General features: G+C 36.9%; 1 protein-coding gene across 2 annotated transcripts in view; it reads left to right on the top strand.

Moving 5' to 3' along the window:
- Positions 1-19,274, top strand: part of LOC150081630 (uncharacterized) — a 158,818-nt gene extending 139,544 nt beyond the window's left edge. For both annotated transcript variants that reach the window (XM_090380572.1, XM_090380571.1), the window contains exons 7-8: positions 5,278-6,128; positions 18,621-19,274. In XM_090380572.1, coding sequence (XP_090236698.1) covers positions 5,278-6,118 — 841 coding nt within the window. In that variant the 3' untranslated portion in view covers positions 6,119-6,128; positions 18,621-19,274. The remainder of the gene's footprint in view (positions 1-5,277; positions 6,129-18,620) is intronic.
- Positions 19,275-20,225: the final 951 nt, after the last annotated feature.

Raw genomic sequence — 20,225 nt, 5'->3', positions numbered from 1 at the left:
TAACAAATTTAAATACTATATCTGGAAGATACGAAAATGCCAACCTGGTGATGCCGCAACAAAGTTCATGCAGATATCTGACCATCTCTATGGTGAGACGTGTTTCCCCTTCCTCTTCAGTCATGTAAAAAATATAAATTTTCAGAATCTTCTCTTTTGTGGGTATTGTGTTTGTCGTTATTGATTGCTTATCTTTTGCTGTTTTAAATTTTACAATCCAAAAAAAAAAAAAAGGTCTGAACAGATATATCAATTAGTATGTATATATTACAGTAATACTTAAGCTATATACGTAAGCATACATAGTCTCCGACCAATACAACTAAATGGGAAATACGGCTCTCACACATTGGAAGTTTAACATGTTTACATGTAAACTCAATGTATGAAGTGATAATAGTGTGTTTCTGCCTTTAAGGCAGAAACACACTACATATTCTCACCTCTCACCTCTCTCTCTCTTACCTCGGTTCATCCGTGTGTGTGTGTGTGTTATCCTACAAGTGTGTGACTTGGACTGTTCTCCCTCATTTGTTAATTTTTCTTTATAAATGTATATTCACACAGCAATCCCAGACATGGGTAAGCGACCTAGTTCCAAGAAGTGAGTGCAAAAGGAAAGCATTAAGTATAGAAGAGAAACTTGAAATAATAAAACGTTTTGAAAGAAATCGGAGAACACGTGATATCTCTAGAGCAACAGGCTTAAGTGAATCCACATTGTGCACTATCACAGACAATGCCACAAAAATAAAAGCTACGTGTATAGCTGGAACAACTTCAAGTGCCACAAAGTCAATTAGAACAAGTCCTAAAGAAACAGCAGAATGGACAGGCTGCTAAGCATATGGATTGAAGACCAAACAAAAAAAAAAAAAGAAATCGGGAGCAAGCTTTCTCACAGTGAAAGAGAAAGCACTAACTACATATGAAGATCTTAAAAAGAAATCACCAAATCCTGCAGAAGTGGCTCCTTTTAATAGTGGCTTTAAACACTACTACTCTTTTTCACAATGTTAAGCTGTCTGGCAAAGCCACAAGTGCAGATGAGGAAGCCACAAAGGTATTTCCACCTATGGTACGGAAAATAATTGAAGGCGGCTACACATTGGATCAGATTTTCAACCTGGATGAAACAAGCCTCTATTGGGAACTTATGCCTTCAAGGACCCACATCTCTAAGGCAGAAGCACATGCCGCAGGATTTAAGGCTGCAAAAGATTGCTTAACTGTGATGTTCGCCGTCAACGCCAGCAGAGACTTGAAGTTAAAACCAGTAGTGGTTTATCACTTTGCCAATCTGCGAGCTTTAAAAGTAATTGTGAAATCCAGCCTTGGTGTTCACTATACATCTAGCAAGAAAGGTTGGATGACTGGGCAAATATTCACTGATATTTTAGTTGAAGCTTACCATGACACTTTCAAGAATTATTGCAAGAAGAACTTAGATTTTAAAATTCTAATAATTCTTGATAACACACCAAGCTATCCTCAGATGGTTGCTGAACTCTCTCCGAATATCAAATTCATCTTTTTACCTCCGAACACAACCTCTCTACTACAGCCCCTTGACCCGGGGTGTTGATAGCAGCATTTAAGGTGAACATTCAAGATGTTAATTGCTGCTACTGAAGGTGACAAGGCACAAACTGTTATAGAATTTTGGAAGAGATTTAACATCAAAGTTGCTATTGATGTGATTATAGAAGCCTGGAATGATGTTACAAAAGACTGCTTGAATCTTGTGTGGTGGAAACTTATCCCTCATTTAATTCGCGATTTTGGAGGCTTTGATCCTTCAGAGCAACTAAAACAAATCAAAGCAGGTTGTGTTGCTCTTGCAAAAGAAGTTGGTTTCGAGGAACTAGAAAATGAAGATGTAGAAGAGCTTCTAGAATCACAATGAGGATCTATCTACTGAAGACTTGTAACAACTTGTTGCAGCCAGTCAAGTTGAAAGTCAAGATGAGGATTAAGTCCAGCAGGCTGCCCCAAGAGAACTTAAAACACCAGAGTTATCAGTTGCTTTAAGTGGAATTGAAAAGCACCTGCAGTGGATTGAAGATAATGATTGTAATACTGAACATAGTAGGATAGTGCTTGGTGGCATTCGCACCCATTTGGAACCATAAAGACAGCTCCTGTATGAAAGGAGGCAGGAAAAGCAACAAAAGCTAGATAGCTATTTTAAACCAGAGCAAAAGAAAGAAAGAAAATCAGGACAGTGAATCACGCCCTTCCACGTCGGGTATAACAACATTTTGTCCTAAGAATGATAACCCTCCTACCTCTTCGCTATAACTCACCAGCTACAGCCCTTCACCACACCCACTTCAAACAAGCAAACTTCATACCTTGTCAAGGTAAAGTGCTATATTTACTCTAATATTTATTTATTTATTAGGAATTTAAGATGTTTAAACCTATGTTAGCAATTTTATTGGGTTTCTATTTTTTTTTTTTTTTTTTTGTGTTTTACTTACGAGACTGAAAAATTTTTTTTTTTTTTTTTTTGAGTGCTCTGCCTCATCCCTATTTTTCCATAAGCCCTGTTGTTTTTAATGCATGAAATACCATAATGCAGAGATTTTTAGGAACATGTTTCGCATTATAGCAGAACTGACTGTACACGGGCGAGATGAGTGGTCCTCTAGGCACCTCAGATCGCAACTTGGTGAAGGCCTATCTTCCAATGGAGCCTTTCTCTCATGGTCAATCTCAACCTTGTATTGTTTGGCAATTGGGTTGTTTCCAAATCTCCAGGTTCATTTTCTGCCTACACAAAAGCTCCAACAATTGTAAAGCAGTTATTAATCAGTCCAAACTAGATTTCGAACAGACTAAGAGAAGTAAATTTGCTTCTTGTCCAAATAGTAGCCGAGCATTCTGGGCTCTTGACAAAGCTACTGGCTGCAACTTTTTCCCACCTCTGCGAAAACCAGATGGTTCTATTGCCACTTCAGCCAAAGATAAAGCTGACCTACTAGTATCCTATTTTTTCCCCAACCTGTGTTGATCTTGGTAAATCAACTCCCCCCATTCCTGGTACATTCCATTCAATGCTTACTGTGGTCTTCCATCAAAAGAATGTCAGAAGGATTTTGACGAATCTTGATATTAAGAAAGCCCAGGTCCTGATTGTATATTTCCACTTATTCTCAAAACCTGTGCTCCTGAACTTACTCCTGTTCTGTGTCACCTTTTTTCACTTTCTTATTCCATAAGATGTTTTCCCTTCTGATTGGAAATTTGCTCATATTCAGCCGGTTCCTAAAAAGGGTGACAGATCCCTCCCATTGCAATTACTTCTACTCTTTCTAAAGTAATGGAGAAATCAATTAACCTCCAACTCTTAAACTATCTAGAAAACTTACATCTGATCAATTCAGACAAGGATTCCATCAGTATCTATCCACTGGTGATATTCTGCCTTGTGTTACCCATCTATGGACAAATTCACTAGAAAAGTTTGGTGAAACTTAAACAATTGCTCTTGACATTTCAAAGACTTTTGATCGTGTTTGGCATAAAGGTCTTCCAACTGTTTTTTGTAATTGGGTATCCAGTTTTCTCTCGACCGCTCAATGCAAGTGATAGGAGATGACTCTGTCTTCTAACTTCTCCACTAATGCTGGTGTTCCCCAAGATTCTTTCTCCCATTCTTTTTCTCGTGTACATGAATGACTTTCTTCAATTGACCGAAATCCTGTCCATAGTTTTGCTGATGATAGCACATTGCATTCCACCTTCAAGTTTGAGAAATCTAGCCCAGGTTTATTTGTGCAAAATACAAATATCTTCAACTTCTTGAATATCCACTACCAATTCCTTAAATGCTGATCTCCAGTGGGGCAAAAATAACTTAGTTGATTTCAATCCTTCTAAAACTCATTCCTGTCTTATATCTTGAAACAAAGGATTCTTCTGCTCCTATCCTTATCTTTGGTGACACTCTGATTTCTAGGCAAGATCACATCTCTACTGGGGATTGCCCTGACTTCTAATCTCTCTTTTGTCGTAAGCACACCACAAATATTGTTTCCACTGCATCTGAAAAACTGGGTTTTCTCTTTCGCTCTCGGTGTTGCTTTTATTCCAAATAGCTGTTCACTCTGTACAAATCAGAAATCTGTCCTACCATGGAATATTGTTCCTACATCGGGGACAGTGACCCAAAACCTCTGTCAGGCTTCTAGATTCCATTCAAAAGAGGGCAGTTAGGTTAATTAATAACTCATCTCTAACAGAGTCTCTCCACTCTGTCTCATAGAAGTTCTGTTTCTGCAACATGCCCATTCATCCATGGGCACCGTTCTTCTGAATTGGCTTCTATAATTCCAGCTCTCTTTCTTCCAAAGAGTCCAAACTTGTGCTGCTACCAGTCAACATCCTTTTACTGTCCAACTTCAACTCACAGAACCCTCTTTCCTTATTTATTCATTCAACTTCTGTTCTCTGGAACCACCCTCCTTCATATGTATTTCCTTAAAATTAAAATCAACAGAAGTTTGGCTAATGTCAACATATATCTTCTCAACCATGCACAGTACCAAGTACTATAGGTTCTAATACCTCTCGTGTTTGGGATTTTCATAAAAAAAAAAAACAAAAAAAACATGCCCATGGAACACACATCCCACTTGGATTACTGATGAGCATGATTAGTAATTGATTATATACATATTAGTTGATTACGAAATTGGCAAATTTCATAATCAATTAATTTCCATTTTCAAATAAAATGGAAGAAGAAAAACAAAGGCACAGTAGTAGAGGGATTTAATCCAGTGGTATCAAAAGTAAAGGCAAATGGCTGTTCCCACGTACTCAATAGTTCAGTTCAGGAATATTCTTCCCCCCCCACCTCAATTGCATATAATAGAATTATTTTCATAATCAATTACATGCAAATTGTCACAATACATGCAAGCTGGCCTTTTTGAACGCACTGTGTTTATTTATCGTAAAGTATGACAAATTCCTAATTTAGTGCATCTCCCTGTGATATTCTGAGTTCTGAATGTCTTTTCATATATATATATATATATACCTTCTGAATAATTCAGCAGTTTACTGTTTTAATTTCATTAGGAATTTAAGTTATTTTTGAGTAATACTGTTGAATTTTATTTAAAAATAACATTTTGCAATTTATAACATAAGATACTTCTAACAGTGTGCCCTTTCAGATGAAAGGGCACACTATTAGATGAAGTGGGATTCCCTGCCTCATCACAGCCATTATTGCTTGCTAATGTAGTTTTCTTTCTTTTTCAGTCTGGGCTGGTTACATACATGGATGACTCATTTATTATCTTGTAGTACTGTAATACATCATCATTATCATCCTAAATCCCTCCTTAGGTTATTAATTATGCCTTCATCTGTTCATTATCAGAAAGAAGTGACAGGTTTTCTCCAGCCACTCTCCCAGTATCCTTTTGCCTTAGAACTGACTCTGGCAACCTGTTGCAAAATTGACACCACGGTGCAGAAAAAAATGGATAATACTGAGTGCTGGTCTGGGACATCAGTGTATCCCTTCACTTTTCAGGAAATAGGACAAAAGAATGAAGATGCTAGTGCCAATGTTGATCACACACCCCAAGAAGGTAGACATTTCCAAGAACTGAGACAGAGGTGGGAACTTCTTACACGAAATACTGAGAACATAAGTGTTCCTACTAGGATTGAGTTATCACATATGCCTCAGTTAAAGCAGAAGGCAACCTTATTTTTAAATCAACCATTTGACAAAGACTCTAGTGATGGCATTTCTAGGAATTCTACTGATCCTACATGCAGAATGCCCAGTCATAATGATTCAAAGGTATCTTTTCCAAACAGCTCGAATACTAATAAAAGTTTTGACATTGCAGGACAAATACCTTCTAATCACAAAAAGTTATCTGCTGAAGAAGCCTCTTTTAACCTTAAAAATGTCACTGGTATAAATAATGGACAACCGTTGCCATCAGTTAATCTTCCCGATGAAGAAAAGATTGGTGTACCTGCTGGAGGTCGTCGGCGATCTCTGATTCCAGTCCAAAAAAAACCCAGTCGGGGTGCCATTCCACGAAGAAGTGGCTCTGCCCCTGCAGAACGAGAATCAAGGTGAACAAGGACAGGTAAGAATTTGTGTATGAAAAATGCTCTGGTCCTTCATTTTTATTTCAAAATCCATTTGAATAAAAGATATCATGCAACTTTGCATCTGTGAGACATTTTAAGTTAAGGTTATCATATTTACTTGAACCTGAAATACAGAAAAGAATTCTGACCAATACTGTAAAGTTAATATGCAATGCACATATCAGGAATTTATTCTTCAGTCTTACTTAATTAAGTTTATTTAAATAAACTTAAATTCCAATTTTTATGTTATAATCATTCAGATCAAGTAATTGATCTGAATGGTTATAAAATTTCTAATGAATACCAAAATTTGTGTAAGGTGTATTCAGAATTATGAAACACATCTCTAAATTATCCCTGGTGTTTATTAGATGCTTATATGTAAAAAAAATACTTATAATTACAAAAAATTGAGTATAAAATGTAATAAAAATCATTAAAATATAACAACTTTCTAAGCTAAATGCTTGTTTATTAACTCATGTACAGTAACTGTGTATGGCACTTCAAAATCCTGCACAAACCATGGATTTATAATGTTATACTATGTTTATTTGGGGGGGGGGGATCAGTCAGACACTGAAAGCGATAATCTAAAGCTCCTCAATACAGAATAAATCAAATGCCAGCAGTTATCATACTATAACGTGGTTTCCTCTGTAATGAGATGCATCTGCCTCTAAATTTCAATTTGTATAGGACCAGAAGTAAGGATGTATAGGAACTCAAACCAAGTACACCATTGAAAATTATGAACACAATCAACTACCTCAGTATGGTAAGGATTAAAGTGATAATGCTACTTTCACCAGCCTAGAGAGAGAGAGAAACAATGAGCAAAATGTGCTGTATGAATGCAATGCCATCTTGTTTAGACTTGTGATCATTACAGCCTTCTACTTGACATTCCCATAAGACACAAGTAAATCAACCCACTCTGCATATAGAGCAAAATGTAGGTTAACACATGTAATGATAGGTCGTTGCTGGCTACACTGGATACAATAATTGTGCAGTACCTTCATAAGCTGCACAGACATCTGGATAATAGAGAATACATGTAGTTGTTGCAGAATTGGGGGAGGTAACCAACTATGTGACTTTCATAACTTGAAGTTCAAGACAGTTGAGAATATAGGATGGATAGCTGCATGTTGTTCATCCAATTTCACCTTTACAATACCATCACTTCTCACTGACTCATAACAAAAGTTGAGTCCATGCCTGACTAAACAAGACACAAGCAGTACCACTTAACTGTCTAGGCATAGGTGCCAATTCATTGTTCATTAATTGGTCTGAAACATTACATCTAAAAATAGAATGTTATCCACCCCAAACTAATTAGTAAATTGAATGCAATGCTTCATTAGTTAAGCAGTGCCACTGTCTGACAGAAGGCTGCATTTGTGAACCTGTTGATTAACTTTCCATCAATATATTGAAGAAAGTAGAGACAAAATTTTCTCTAAAGAATAACTGATATACTCATTGGTTAGTACAGAATGAAATTGGTAAAGATCTGTGCTAGACTTCAGACATCAGGGAATCAATTACCCCAATGTACGGTAAAACCTTACATTTGGACTTCTCTTTAACAAACTTCCATATAGCAAGTTTTTTTGATTTCCCCTTGATCGTTACATTGAAAATCGTTTCCATGTAACAAACTATTTCGAGAGACGTAGGTACGCATTCTTCACACCTCTGGCCTTTAGGCAATATAAAGCACGAATTAAGAGCTAAAAGGATTAAGAATTAATTCCTTTAGCTTTTAAGAGCTAAAGGGATTAATTCCACAAATTAAGAGCTAAACCATTTTACAATTTAGTGGTGCCCATAAAACCTGCAGGAGGAAACTGGCCAAGCGTGGTGTGGGATAGAAAAAGATGGAAGGTTTGGGAGAGGCCTTTGCCCAACAGTGGACCAGCAAAGGCTAAAAAGAAGTAGTAAAACCTATATATCCTATACACTACTGTACCAAGAAGTTGTGCTGGTCAACTACTATCTATGTGTCCACAGCCATTGGCATGGATTAAGGCATATTCCCAATGCAGACATTGGGTCTGATTAACCTGTTTTCTACTGTAAGCATTGCATTAGAGAACTAGGAGAGAGTGATAGCCAGTTCTGGTTGGCTGGACAAATTTAAAGAGTGCCATGGCTTATTTGAAAAAGTTATTTCTGATGAAAGTGGAGTTGAAAGAAAGAAGACAAAAAAAACCATTGGAAAGAAACAGTTTTGAAAAAATTTTTGAACAGTGAATTTTAAATTTTAAAGATGACTAAAGAAAATAGAAAAATCATGTTGTCAACAACTGCCCTGCCCACCTTCACTTGGTAATTTCGAAACTTACAAGTGTGAAGCTTGTTTTCTTCCCTCCGAATACCTCGTCTAAACTGCAGCCAGTGGGCCAAGGATTTGAAAATGAACTACCAAAGGTGCATACTGAGAATAGAAACCAACCAACGTATAGAGATTATGTTATAGATATGTTAATGAGTCAAGATGTGACTGAAACGACGACTAAGAATTGTTTTGCTAAAATGCTAATTAACAGCAATGAGAGGGATGAACTACTACAAGACATTGAGAAATCTTAGTAAGAGTTCCAAGCAAGGTTTGATGAATTCTTAAGAGTTGATAATGATGTCATTGCAGCTGAATATCTGAATGACTCCAACATTTCGGAGAGTACAGGTAATCCTCATATAACATGATAGTTAGGTTCCTATTAAATGTTGTGTGAAACCATGTTATACAGGACTAAGAAAAAGTACAAAGGAGGGGGGTTATGTTCCAAAAGCTAACAAAAATACACCATTCTAGACTTCGTGTATCTTCTGCTGTCTTTAAAAAATCAGTAGTCTGGGTTTGTTTGCTTTTGCTTGATAAATCTTTGTGAATTTCATTGTATGGAACCAAGCATTTTTGAAGCTCCCTTTTGAACCCTTGGGCTCCTTTCATTCAAGAATCTGCATTCAAAAAAATAAGATTCTAATTGCTTGGCTAACTTTATTCCTTCCTGTATGCTTTTCAGTGCAAAATTTGGAAGTTTAGAATTTTCATCTGCACTATCATCATCTGAATTGATTTGGTTTTACTTCTGATGCCATTTCCACCAATCTGCTTCGCCAGCCTCTCTTTCTACCAGTAAATTCTTGAACATCTTCAATAATCATATCTTTTTTTTTTTAGGAGCATTGGCAACTAAGGCCATGTTACTTTGTGTATATTGTCTATAAATTGCATATGTCCTGAGGTTGTTTTTCTGGATGAAAACCCTGAGTTTCCAGGAGAAAAAAAAACCATGGTACCCTCGCCTCAGCCCGACTAACTCAGCCACGTAGAGAAAAAGACCCATAAAAATTCCTCCTCTCATGGACGGGATTCGAACTCATTCTTTTCCACTCTGTGTGGGAAAAGGGTATGTGGGATACCAGGGGAGGAGGGCGATTCTATCAATTGTGCTACCCACAAGGGCTTCGGTAGTCATATCATCAAAACTTTCCCTTCCTATCGACATAGCAAGTTCTAATATCACACCGATTCCGTTTCTGCCGGTTCGACCATATTACCTGAATGAACTGACTTTGGCCACACATTTTTCCACATGCATTTAATGTTGATGGTTTTACTTCTTTCAGTGATAAAGCAATGATTCTGATACGGTCCACAATTGACAAATGTTTCCATGACTCCATTACTTCAATAGATTCAGAATAAATTTTTTCAAAAATCCATTGTACAGATTTTCTGATGTAATGAGTTTTAAGGGTGGATAATATAATGCCTTGATCTAATGGCTGAATGAAATAAGTTGTATTAACCTAGTATAACTTTGTTGTTAGGAACATAACTTTAAAGTTTGAATGACAAATCTTTTGGATGGCCTGATGTTGTTATCCAATAGTAATAAATCTTTGAAATCTAGATTTTTCCTCAAGTTCAACAAGCTCAGGGATTTCCCAACAAAATAAAATGGAGATTTCTCAATATTTTTTGACTAGCGAATGGGGATTCAAATCCTCACTCGCTAGTCAAAAAAAAAAATTTTTTAATCCCAACAGTGGGATTCAAAAAGAGTGGAAATGTTGAAAAGTTACATCCAGCATAATAGCAGGCTTTTCTGTGCACAAAAGCTGAAAAGTACCCTGTTATGCAAATTTTACCGAAATTCTCTAACAGTGTTAGAGCGAAACCTTGTAGAAGTACCGAGTTATACAGGGGTTGCCTGTATTCAAAGAACTAGTGATAATATCGATGATGAGATGGATGAAAATGAGGGCAATATTAAACCTTCCAAACAAGAAATGTTGGCAGCATTTGAAACTTTGCATAGAGGCCTTCAGTGGGAAGAAAATGCAAAAAATATATTTGAGTGTTTAAACAAATGTGAACATTTTTATGAATGATGTACAGTAGAATGCAGTGTACAACAAAAAATAACCAAATATTTTATGACATAATTCTTAATATGTATGTATTAATGAATTAATTGTTTTGAAATGTTAGAAAATTTATTCACTCTCACTTATTTCTGATTTATTTTCCATCTTTTACTGTATTTCTGAATTTACAGTATTTTTCACTGTTGAAAAGGTCATATTTCTGTTTAAAAATTATTTTAAAGGAACAATCGATGTCGTTACATATAGATCTTGACTGTATTTATATTTTCCTGCAATTTTTATATATATTTCTCCTGTTAAATATACATTTGACAAAAACCAAGGCTGCCACTGTTTACATGTTTGTTGACTGAAATAGCAAATGACTTTTTTATGACCTTGAATGCAGTTATTTCAGATATTGAAATTATATAAAGTCAGGAGTACTGAATTGTCCTGTTGTGTGTGCCCAGTGGGATTTAAATTGTTTAAATTGCATAGTTAATGCAATGACCTTATCCCTTGCAGCATTTGTTGTTCTGTGAGATGTAGTACTGCTGTACTACCTCTCACTAATTTTGGTTGTAAAATTGGTAGTGCACTAATTTTAAACAAATAACATCACCAACAGGTTAAACTACTATTTATGTAAAAAGACTTTTAGAAAGTAGCACAATATTATCATGATAAAATTGTGACTTTAGAAATTCCCTACTGGAAAAAGTTCCGCAGTTTTCACTTGACAATGTAAACGTTTTGATTGAAACCCTCTCCAATTTCAACCATTTTCAATAGAAGAGGGCCGCTACTGACAACTGCCACAACGAGTTCCAATGACGCAATATTATGAATGGATGCTTTCTTCTTGCATCCTGCTTGTCTTTCAGGATTATCCTTAGTAGTACTGAAATTCACAAAGCCTTCAATGACTCCCCACTTCCTTTAGTTTGGGCAACAAGAAAAATCTGCTGGTACCACCCACTGATTTAGCATTGCCTTCTGTGGGTACAGGATCTTCCCTGTTTTGTGCATTTAAGTTAATACAGGCCCACCTCTCGGCACCTCTGTAGCCAGGTGGGCAGGAGCAGCAGTGTGTAGCACATACTTCTTGATTAGACCGGGGTTCGAGCCCCTGAGCCACCAAATACGGAGGATGCGGAAAGGTCAGGGAATGACCACCGCATATCCCGGAGCAATATGGCCTTAGTTGCTAATGCTCCTAAAAACCAAATAACAACAACAGGCCCACCTCTCCTTATGTAGAGAATGGGTATCCACTTTGCTGCTGCCTGGTTATGGTGGCACATACAAACCACATGTGATAAGCATTTGGCCAAACTGCAGCATTCTGTAAACAATACGATTACTGGCAGAGTTGAACTGTTCCAGATGCCGCTGCTACACAAAACACTTACATACATGTAACCAAGTTATGACCACATAACTTGGTTGTAAATGGATCTTTCTTTGCCAAAATTGGATTTTTCTGTCCACTGGACTTATGCACTATTTTCTTTAATTTCTTGGGAGTACTGATTTTCTATTACATTTCCTTTTAGAGCTGCATTCTCCTTTTGTTGTCCAGTGATTCCTTTGTTTTCACCATTGTGGCTCCTGCTAAATGTGCTCCAACAATAATTTGGAGCTTTCTAAAAACGGAAAGATCACCTGTCTTTATCAGAAATCATACAGTATTTATCCGATACCAGGGAACTTATGATCATACCACGGGACAACTTAAATTTGCATACTGTACATTATCTGTTGATGCCAATTGCAAGGGTTTCTAATTTTTTTACCAAGGAATATATATCAGCCATGTGCACTGCCTTAGAATCTGTGTGCTTCTTAACCAACAGCACTTAATCTTCTGCATCCCCTAGGTCTGAATGGCACCAGTTTTTTGATCTCTGTAATGGCTGCATTTGATGACAACCAATTTTTCAAGTTCGTAAAATTTATTTACTATGCTCTAAGCAAGTGTGTGCCTGTTTGTCTTTTAGTTGGTCCTTGAGGTTGTCACAGACATTCACTCAGATATGCCAGACAAGCTGTACTTGCTACCTGGGAGTCTAAAATGCTGATGGAACTGATATTCGGGTGACACTCAAGTCAAGTGGACCCAATTTCGGCAAAGTCCAGACGGTCTATGACAGCCAAATCCTCTGCTTGCACCTTCACGATGGTGGGACTGTTAGTAATCCTGGGTATAACCTCCATGCACAAGTACATGGTGGGTGACCACCCAGGTGTGAACCAACGTAAGCAGGGGTCGAGGTGTGGCGCCCACACCACATGGAGGAACGCCGCCCCTCTATGTTACCAGGCAGTTCTAGGTGGTAGATGACTCTCATCAACCGGTGAAATACCACCACTTTGCTTATTGAAGGCTTGAAGTGGTGGAACCCATGTTTAGTCTCTAGAGCTAAGTTCCGGTCAACCCTTCCCTAATCTCTTCCATCATGCAGTATGATTGATGACTTGAGGTTATGATGAACATCGTGGCGAGATCCAATATTCCTTACATTTCGAGGGTACAGCTCTAAAACGGTGTTTGCAGGCCGGCCGCTAGTTAGTACACTGGACCAAACCTATTGGTAACTCTCTAGGAAACTTCCGGATCAGCTAGTGTGTAATCTTGCTACCTCTACTCTGCCAGATAGTGACTGGAGGGAGTCCGAGTAGTGTGTATGCGGGGAGCATTGTCGAGGCCACGTTATGTCAAGGATCTGGGTATATTCTTACCACGTGTACGCCATATCCAACAAATTTCATTACTTCATACAGCATGTCCCACCCACTTTTTCTTACTATTGAATACACCATGAATTGTCAAACTAATAGAGCAAGCTTATCTGCGAAAAGATCTAAACCTCCCAAGCACTTCCTAATTCATTTCACAAATATACGTGGTCTCAATTCTAATCTCAACGATGTCCATTTCCACTTGCAGTCTGCCCAACCCCATGTACTTTTTCTGACAGAATCTCAGTTATCGGTTGATTCAACTACTGCTCATCTCAGATGCCCAAATTATTCCCTGTATGATTCCTTTCACCTCAAAGGTGGTACTTGTGCATATGTCCGTTCTGATATTCCCTGTCAGAGACTTGGCAATTTGGAATCTCCTCTCTTTGATCTTCTCTTGCTTAAAATCTCTCTACCTCATTGTGTCAAATTCATCTGTTGTCTCTACCATTCTCCAAACTCCACTAATCACTTGGAGCTCTTTGACTTCCTCTCTTTGCAACTTGACTTTCTCCAGTCCAACTTTGCTAACAGTGAGGTAATTTTCCTTGGTGATTTTAATGTTCACAACTCCAGCTGGCTTCCGTTTTCTATTCACACCAACATAGCAGGTCGAGATGCTGAGGCTTTTGCAATTACTAACGCCCTAGCACAGATTGTTCATTTACCTACAAGAATACCGGACAATCCTAATCATACAGCCAATACGCTTGATCTTTTTCTCACAATCCTTCTAAGTACACGGTCGAAGTGAGAGGTCCTTTAGGCACTTCAGATCACAACTTGGTGATTGTCACTTCTCCAATGGAACCTTTATCTCATGGCTATTCCCAACCTTGTGTTGTTTGGCATTACAAGAATGCAAAATGGGATGACCTGCGAGACTTCTCTTCTTTTCCTTGGTCGGATTATTGTTTCAAAACTTCTGATGTCAACATTTGCTCAGATCGTGTCAGTGAAATTATCCTTGTAGGAATGGAATCCTTTATCCCACACTCCACTATAAAATCTCGTCCTTTATCTAAACCTTGGTTTTCCAATAAATGTGCTAAGGCTGTTCAAGAGAAGAATGTTTCATATCGTAATTGGCTTGTTTCTAATTTTTCAGTTTCATTTTCTGCCTACACCAAAGCTCACAACAATTGTAAAGCAGTTATTAATCAGTCCAAACTAGAGTTTGAACAGGCTAAGAGTAGAAAACTTGCTTCTTGCCCTAATGGTAGCCGAGCATTCTGGTCTCTTGCCAAAGCTATTGGCTGCAACTTTTGCCCATCTCTGCTCCCACTTCTGTCCAAACCAGATGGTTCTGTTGTCACTTCAGCTAAGGATAAAACTGACCTGCTAGCATCCCATTTTTCTTCCAGCTCATGTATTAATGATCTTGGTAAAACACCTCCCACCATTCCCAACACGCTCCATTCAATGCCTCCTGTGGTTTTCCGTCAAAAGGATATCAGAAGGATTTTGATGAATCTTAATGCTAAGAAAGCTCCAGGTCCTGATGGTATTTCTCCACTTGTTCTCAAAACCTGTGCTCCTGAACTTACTCCTATTCTTTGCCGCCTTTTTTCACTTTCTTAATCCAAAGGTGTTTTTCCTTCTACTTGGAAATTTGCTCATATCCAACCAGTTCCTAAAAAGGGTGACAAATCCCCCCCCCCCCATCCAATTATCGTCCCATTGCAATTACTTCTACTCTTTCTAAAGTAATGGAGAAATCAATTAACCGCCAACTCTTAAACTACCTAGAAACCTTCCTTCTGATCAACGATTGCCAGTATGGATTCCCTCAGTGTCGATCCACTGGTGATATTCTGGCTTATGTTACCCATTTATGGACTAATTCAATGGAAAGGTTCGGTGAAACACAAGTAGTTGCTCTCCACATCTCAAAGGCTTTTGATCGTGTTTGGCATAAAGGTCTTCTAAACAAGCTTCCATCTTATGGTTTGCCAACTGTTTTTAGTAATTGGTTATCCAGTTTTCTCTCTGATCGCTCACTGAGGGTGATGGTAGATGGCTCTCTGTCTTCTAACTTCTCCACTAATGCTGGTGTCCCCCAAGGTTCAGTTCTTTCCCCCACTATTTTCCTCTTCTATATAAATGGCCTTCTTCCATTGACTGGAAATCCTATCCATAGTTTTGCCGATGATAGCACATTGCATTCCACTTTCCATTTTGAGAAACGTTGTCCTGCTCAATCAGCTTCAACTTCTTGAAAATCTGCTACCAATTCCTTAAATGACGAACTTCAGGTAATTCTCCAGTGGGGCAAAGAAAACTTAGTTGATTTCAACCCTTCTAAAACTCAGTCTTGTCTTATATCTCGCAAAAAGGATTCTTCTGCTCCTATGCTTATCTTTAGTGACACTCTGATTTCTAGACAAAATGATATATCTCTTTTGGGGATTACCCTGACTTCCAATCTCTCTTGGCACAAGCACATTACAAATATTGCTTCCTCTGCATCTAAAAAACTTGGTTTTCTCTTTCGCTCTTGGCGTTACTTTTCTTCCAAACAGCTGCTCACTCTGTATAAATCGCAAATCCGCCCTGCCATGGAATATTGTTCTCACAACTGGGGTGGTGCCCCCAAAACCTCTCTCAGGCTTCTTGATTCCATTCAGAAGAGGGCAGTTAGGTTAATTAATGATTCATCTCTAACAGAGTCTCTCCACTCACTTTCTCATAGACGTACTGTTTCTGCTGCATGCTTCTTCTACAGATACTTCCATGGGTATTGTAGGGATATCAGAGACATGTGGTTACTCATGTCTCTGATATCCCTACAGATATAAGAGATGCAGAGTTTGAATATAGGGAATACAATGTGTGTAGAAAGGACTTTTTTTTTTTTTTTTTCAGTAGGAGAAGGTGGCTCTCAGCCACACTATGGTAACACTGCTATGTGTATATGGAGGTACTGTATCCAATCTGTGGAGTGGTGAGTAATGTTCACATAGTGTGGTGTTGTGTGATCAGCCTCTTATCCCAAAATTCAGTACTGATAAAAGATCTCACCATATGTTCCTCAGTTGAGAGGATCAAAGAAGAAAGGGGGGGGGAACTGTTTTTAGTTATTTCGTAGACTTCTTTCATTCCTACTAATTCTCAATATTAGTCCTGTTTACTCAATTCCAAATAAATTCAGATTCTGGACTGAAAATCCAACTGTAAGGAAGTCCAGATCCACAGAAAAATACAGGTAGTTCCTACCGCGTGCTCATAAAGCAGGAATTTATTACTCGTAGACAATGTTAAAAACAGGGGTTACAGTTCTCAATAATGAAATTAGTTAGCTAATTAATTTATCTTTAAACAATGATTGATTTATCCAAAGAAATGAAAATATAGCCTGTAAAATCAAGCAAATTATAATTTAAAGAAATTATTTATCATTTACAAATATTAAAGAATGTTTATTCATCGACTAAATGCACACTCATTGTTGGTTTGTTGCACAAGGAGTTGTAGTCTTCAGAAATGCTTCTTGAAGCATTTGTTCCAAGATAATCTCTTCTCTTTTCTTTATAAATTTCACAATAGCATGCATATGCATTTTTTTAGCGGTATGCACAAATTGCAACTAACATGATTCGCATGGAGTAACAAATTTACAAAGCTTAAAAAAAAAGAGCAGATTCTGAAAATTTATTTTTGTTTTTATATGATTGAAGATTGCAGCGAAGGGGAAACACATTTCACCATAATCCAAAAACCCACACAATTCCAGCTATCGGTATTTTCACAAATGCAATACCATCGAATTTACTACCGTTTATAATTGATTGCAACGATCAAGGAGGGATCCTGTCCCATTCATCATACACATCCTTTGAAAAAAGTTTATGGAACTAATATTAATTGAAGAATACAGAAGGATGTGCTTCATAGTGGTTTACAGAATTTGCAACCATGTTTGAGATTAGGCTTAGAAAAAAGCTTTTGTAAGAATGTTACCAACAATCTGACTCTGTGTAGGAGCCACTCCAAATAAGCAACATATATAAAGCAAAAGAAGAGTTGCCTGGTTTCCAATTGCAATGCTATGACAAAAACTATCTTAAAGAACAGAACCCAATTGAGAAAATAGCCAGGGTTTACTTCGCTTAATTGGAGCAGGAGACCGCAGCACTCGAGATTACCCTCCGATTGTCTCCAACCATACTACGTGGTTCGGTCGGATTTCTGGAGGTCACAACCATAAAACAAAAACGATTAGCAGTCCCCTGTTTATTGGGCTTTTCTTTAGTGCTTCCTTCAGTCATAGAAAAAAATTTATTTTCAGAATCTGCTCTTCATTCCTATTTTTTAAGCTTCGTAACTTGTTACTCCATTCTCACTTGTGCGGGCCGTGTTCTTTCTTATTGATTGCTTATCTTTTTTACTGTTTTAAATTTTAACCCCCACTCACAAATGTCAACTAGTTAGTATGTACATATTACAGTATGTATTAATTAAGCTATGCATGTAAGCATAAATTTATTTTGCTAATCTGTGGAAAATATCTTCCGATTTTCATGCATCATTTAATTTTTTAATTGGTAACATGATAAAGTGTAGATTTGAACTTAATCTTTACTTTTATAGCCTGTGGATAATATTCCTCCTATTTTTGCTAATTAGAATCGCTGTTTAATAGAATTAAACTTTAATTCACAAACATGATCACAATGACCAACACTTACTACATATTGTACAGTGAATGGTACTGTACTGTACTGTACTATGGCGAGTCTGTCGTAACGTGATTTTATTGTACAGAAAATCTATCGTAAAGCTGTGTTTTTAACTATTTACGTGAAACTTTGCATAATTGGGGCAAAATGCACTAGTCCCAAATAACCAGAATTGACTGTATATGACAGCTGTGTATTTCTCTCTTATGAGATTTCAATTACAAATAAGCAATAATTATACCATTTATTTAGTATAGGTAAAGTCTCTCATTATATGAGCCTATTATACTATGCATAATAGACTCATAAAATGAGATAGTTCCATTCTGGAACATATTTTTTAATATGTCCATTTATAAAGAAATAATTTGTACAGGTTAATTCCATGCCCATCCATATTTTATTAATATGGAAACTGAGAATGGTTCACCCCAAAGGATATGCCTTCTGTTTGTGATAGTTCATCTATCTAGATACACAAATTTTTAAGTTCTGTTCTTCTAAATTAGATTTATGGATGGATTTGCTCTTTTTTTTTTTTTCTTTTTAAGTGAATGGTGTTTAAATATAAACAGCACTATTGGACTTGGTTTTAAGCTAGAGTTTTAGAGTTGTAATAAGTATACTGTTTTATTCTATACACTTAATATCTTTTTCTTTTTGCAGAAACACTATAACCGGTAACATTCCCATTGTGTTCTAGGAAAGTGGTTGACCAAAGGAACTGCTTTTAATGTCAGAACCTTAATTATTTTTATTGTTCATTTGCCTGCCACATCACTTTCCACATGATTCTGCTGTACTAATGTCAGGATCTGGACACTGTTGTCCAGCATTTTAGTGTGTTCAGAAGGGTAAAGTGCTGAGCCTAGTCAGTTACATTTATTAAAATTAAATTATTTTTTGAGTTATATACAACAAATGCTTAAATTTTGATATATGTATAGAGAGATATACATATAATGTATATGTATGTTTGTGTAAATCTGCACTTATTTTTATTTATTTTTGAAATTATAGGAATTTGTGCCATTCAACCAATGAAGTTTTATTATAATTTTTGTTTTACTTTTAAAGATTGTTATTTCAGTTTTATGTACAAAACTGGAAAGCTTTTACTTCAAATAATATACAAGAAATGTTACTTATAGTCACTTGCCAACACTTTCAACCTTTCATAAAGGTGCATTTCTTAGTCATGTAACATTTTGTTATATTTGGTTGCAAGCTGGGTAGTATCTGTAACCATTTTTTAATTGTTGGATTAACTGGCATTGTAAATGGTATTGTGATCATGTCCTCAAGTCCTTTTTGTATCTGATCGTTGTAGGCCAGTGTTAATGTCTATGAAATAAATGTCTCATGTTCAAAGATAGAAAATTCAATATTACTTTAGTATACTGTTTGATTTGTCCATATGTATATATACAGTTTTCATAAAGAACCATACAATCTTATTCCAAGGGTTTAACACCATTGTAATAAATAGTCACCCCCCCCCCCCAACAACTTTGCTGGAAAATAGAAGTTCTCTACCTCATTAATAAATTGGGGGGGGGGGGAGATTATGAAAATTTCTGTGAGTAAATCATAAGTAACTAGCATTACCACCACAAACATGCATAAGTTATTTGAAGGAATATTTTAAATGTGAGACGCAGTCATAAATTATTATAATCCAAATTGGAATGATCCACAGCTTGACTGAGACAAAAGGAACAACTTTAAGCAGTAAGGTTTGGTGCATTGAAACTGCATAAAATATGGTCCATCCCTATTTTATGCAGTTTAAGACAGGAAAAAGGCAGTGTGGATCATTTTTTCTTTCAGAAAGAAAATGCACTGCTTCCTTATGTAGCCTCAATATGGCTTAACTAGCTGTTGCACTAGAAAATCCACTGCATTACACTGCTACTTTATTTCTAAGAATGTGATGTAAATTCCAGGTGATGCTTTACATAGGTATATACACTGGTGTTCAAAGAAAGTGCATCACAACTTGTAATTGTCGTCTGAATAATGTAAGTATTTGTTGCAGATTGCATCAGATAAGATTGACACGCTTAGGTGATGACATAATATTGCATCAGCTGTTACTTTCAGCTATATAAGCATGCTCTGCAAGAGTTGCAGCCATTGCTCGCTTGCTTCTGTCAGGATGGTGAGTTACGTGCAATTGTCGTTTTATTTATTGGTAATGGCCGCATGGTGCACCAGCCGATAAAAAAAAACACTAATAATAAATAAAAGAAAAGGAAATTAAACCTATCA

This window comes from Mastigoproctus giganteus, chromosome 8 (assembly GCF_048544385.1).
Source record: "Mastigoproctus giganteus isolate SK-2022 chromosome 8, ASM4854438v1, whole genome shotgun sequence".
NCBI classification, from domain to species: domain Eukaryota; kingdom Metazoa; phylum Arthropoda; class Arachnida; order Uropygi; family Thelyphonidae; genus Mastigoproctus; species Mastigoproctus giganteus.
This window is presented reverse-complemented; position numbering and strand designations above follow the sequence as displayed.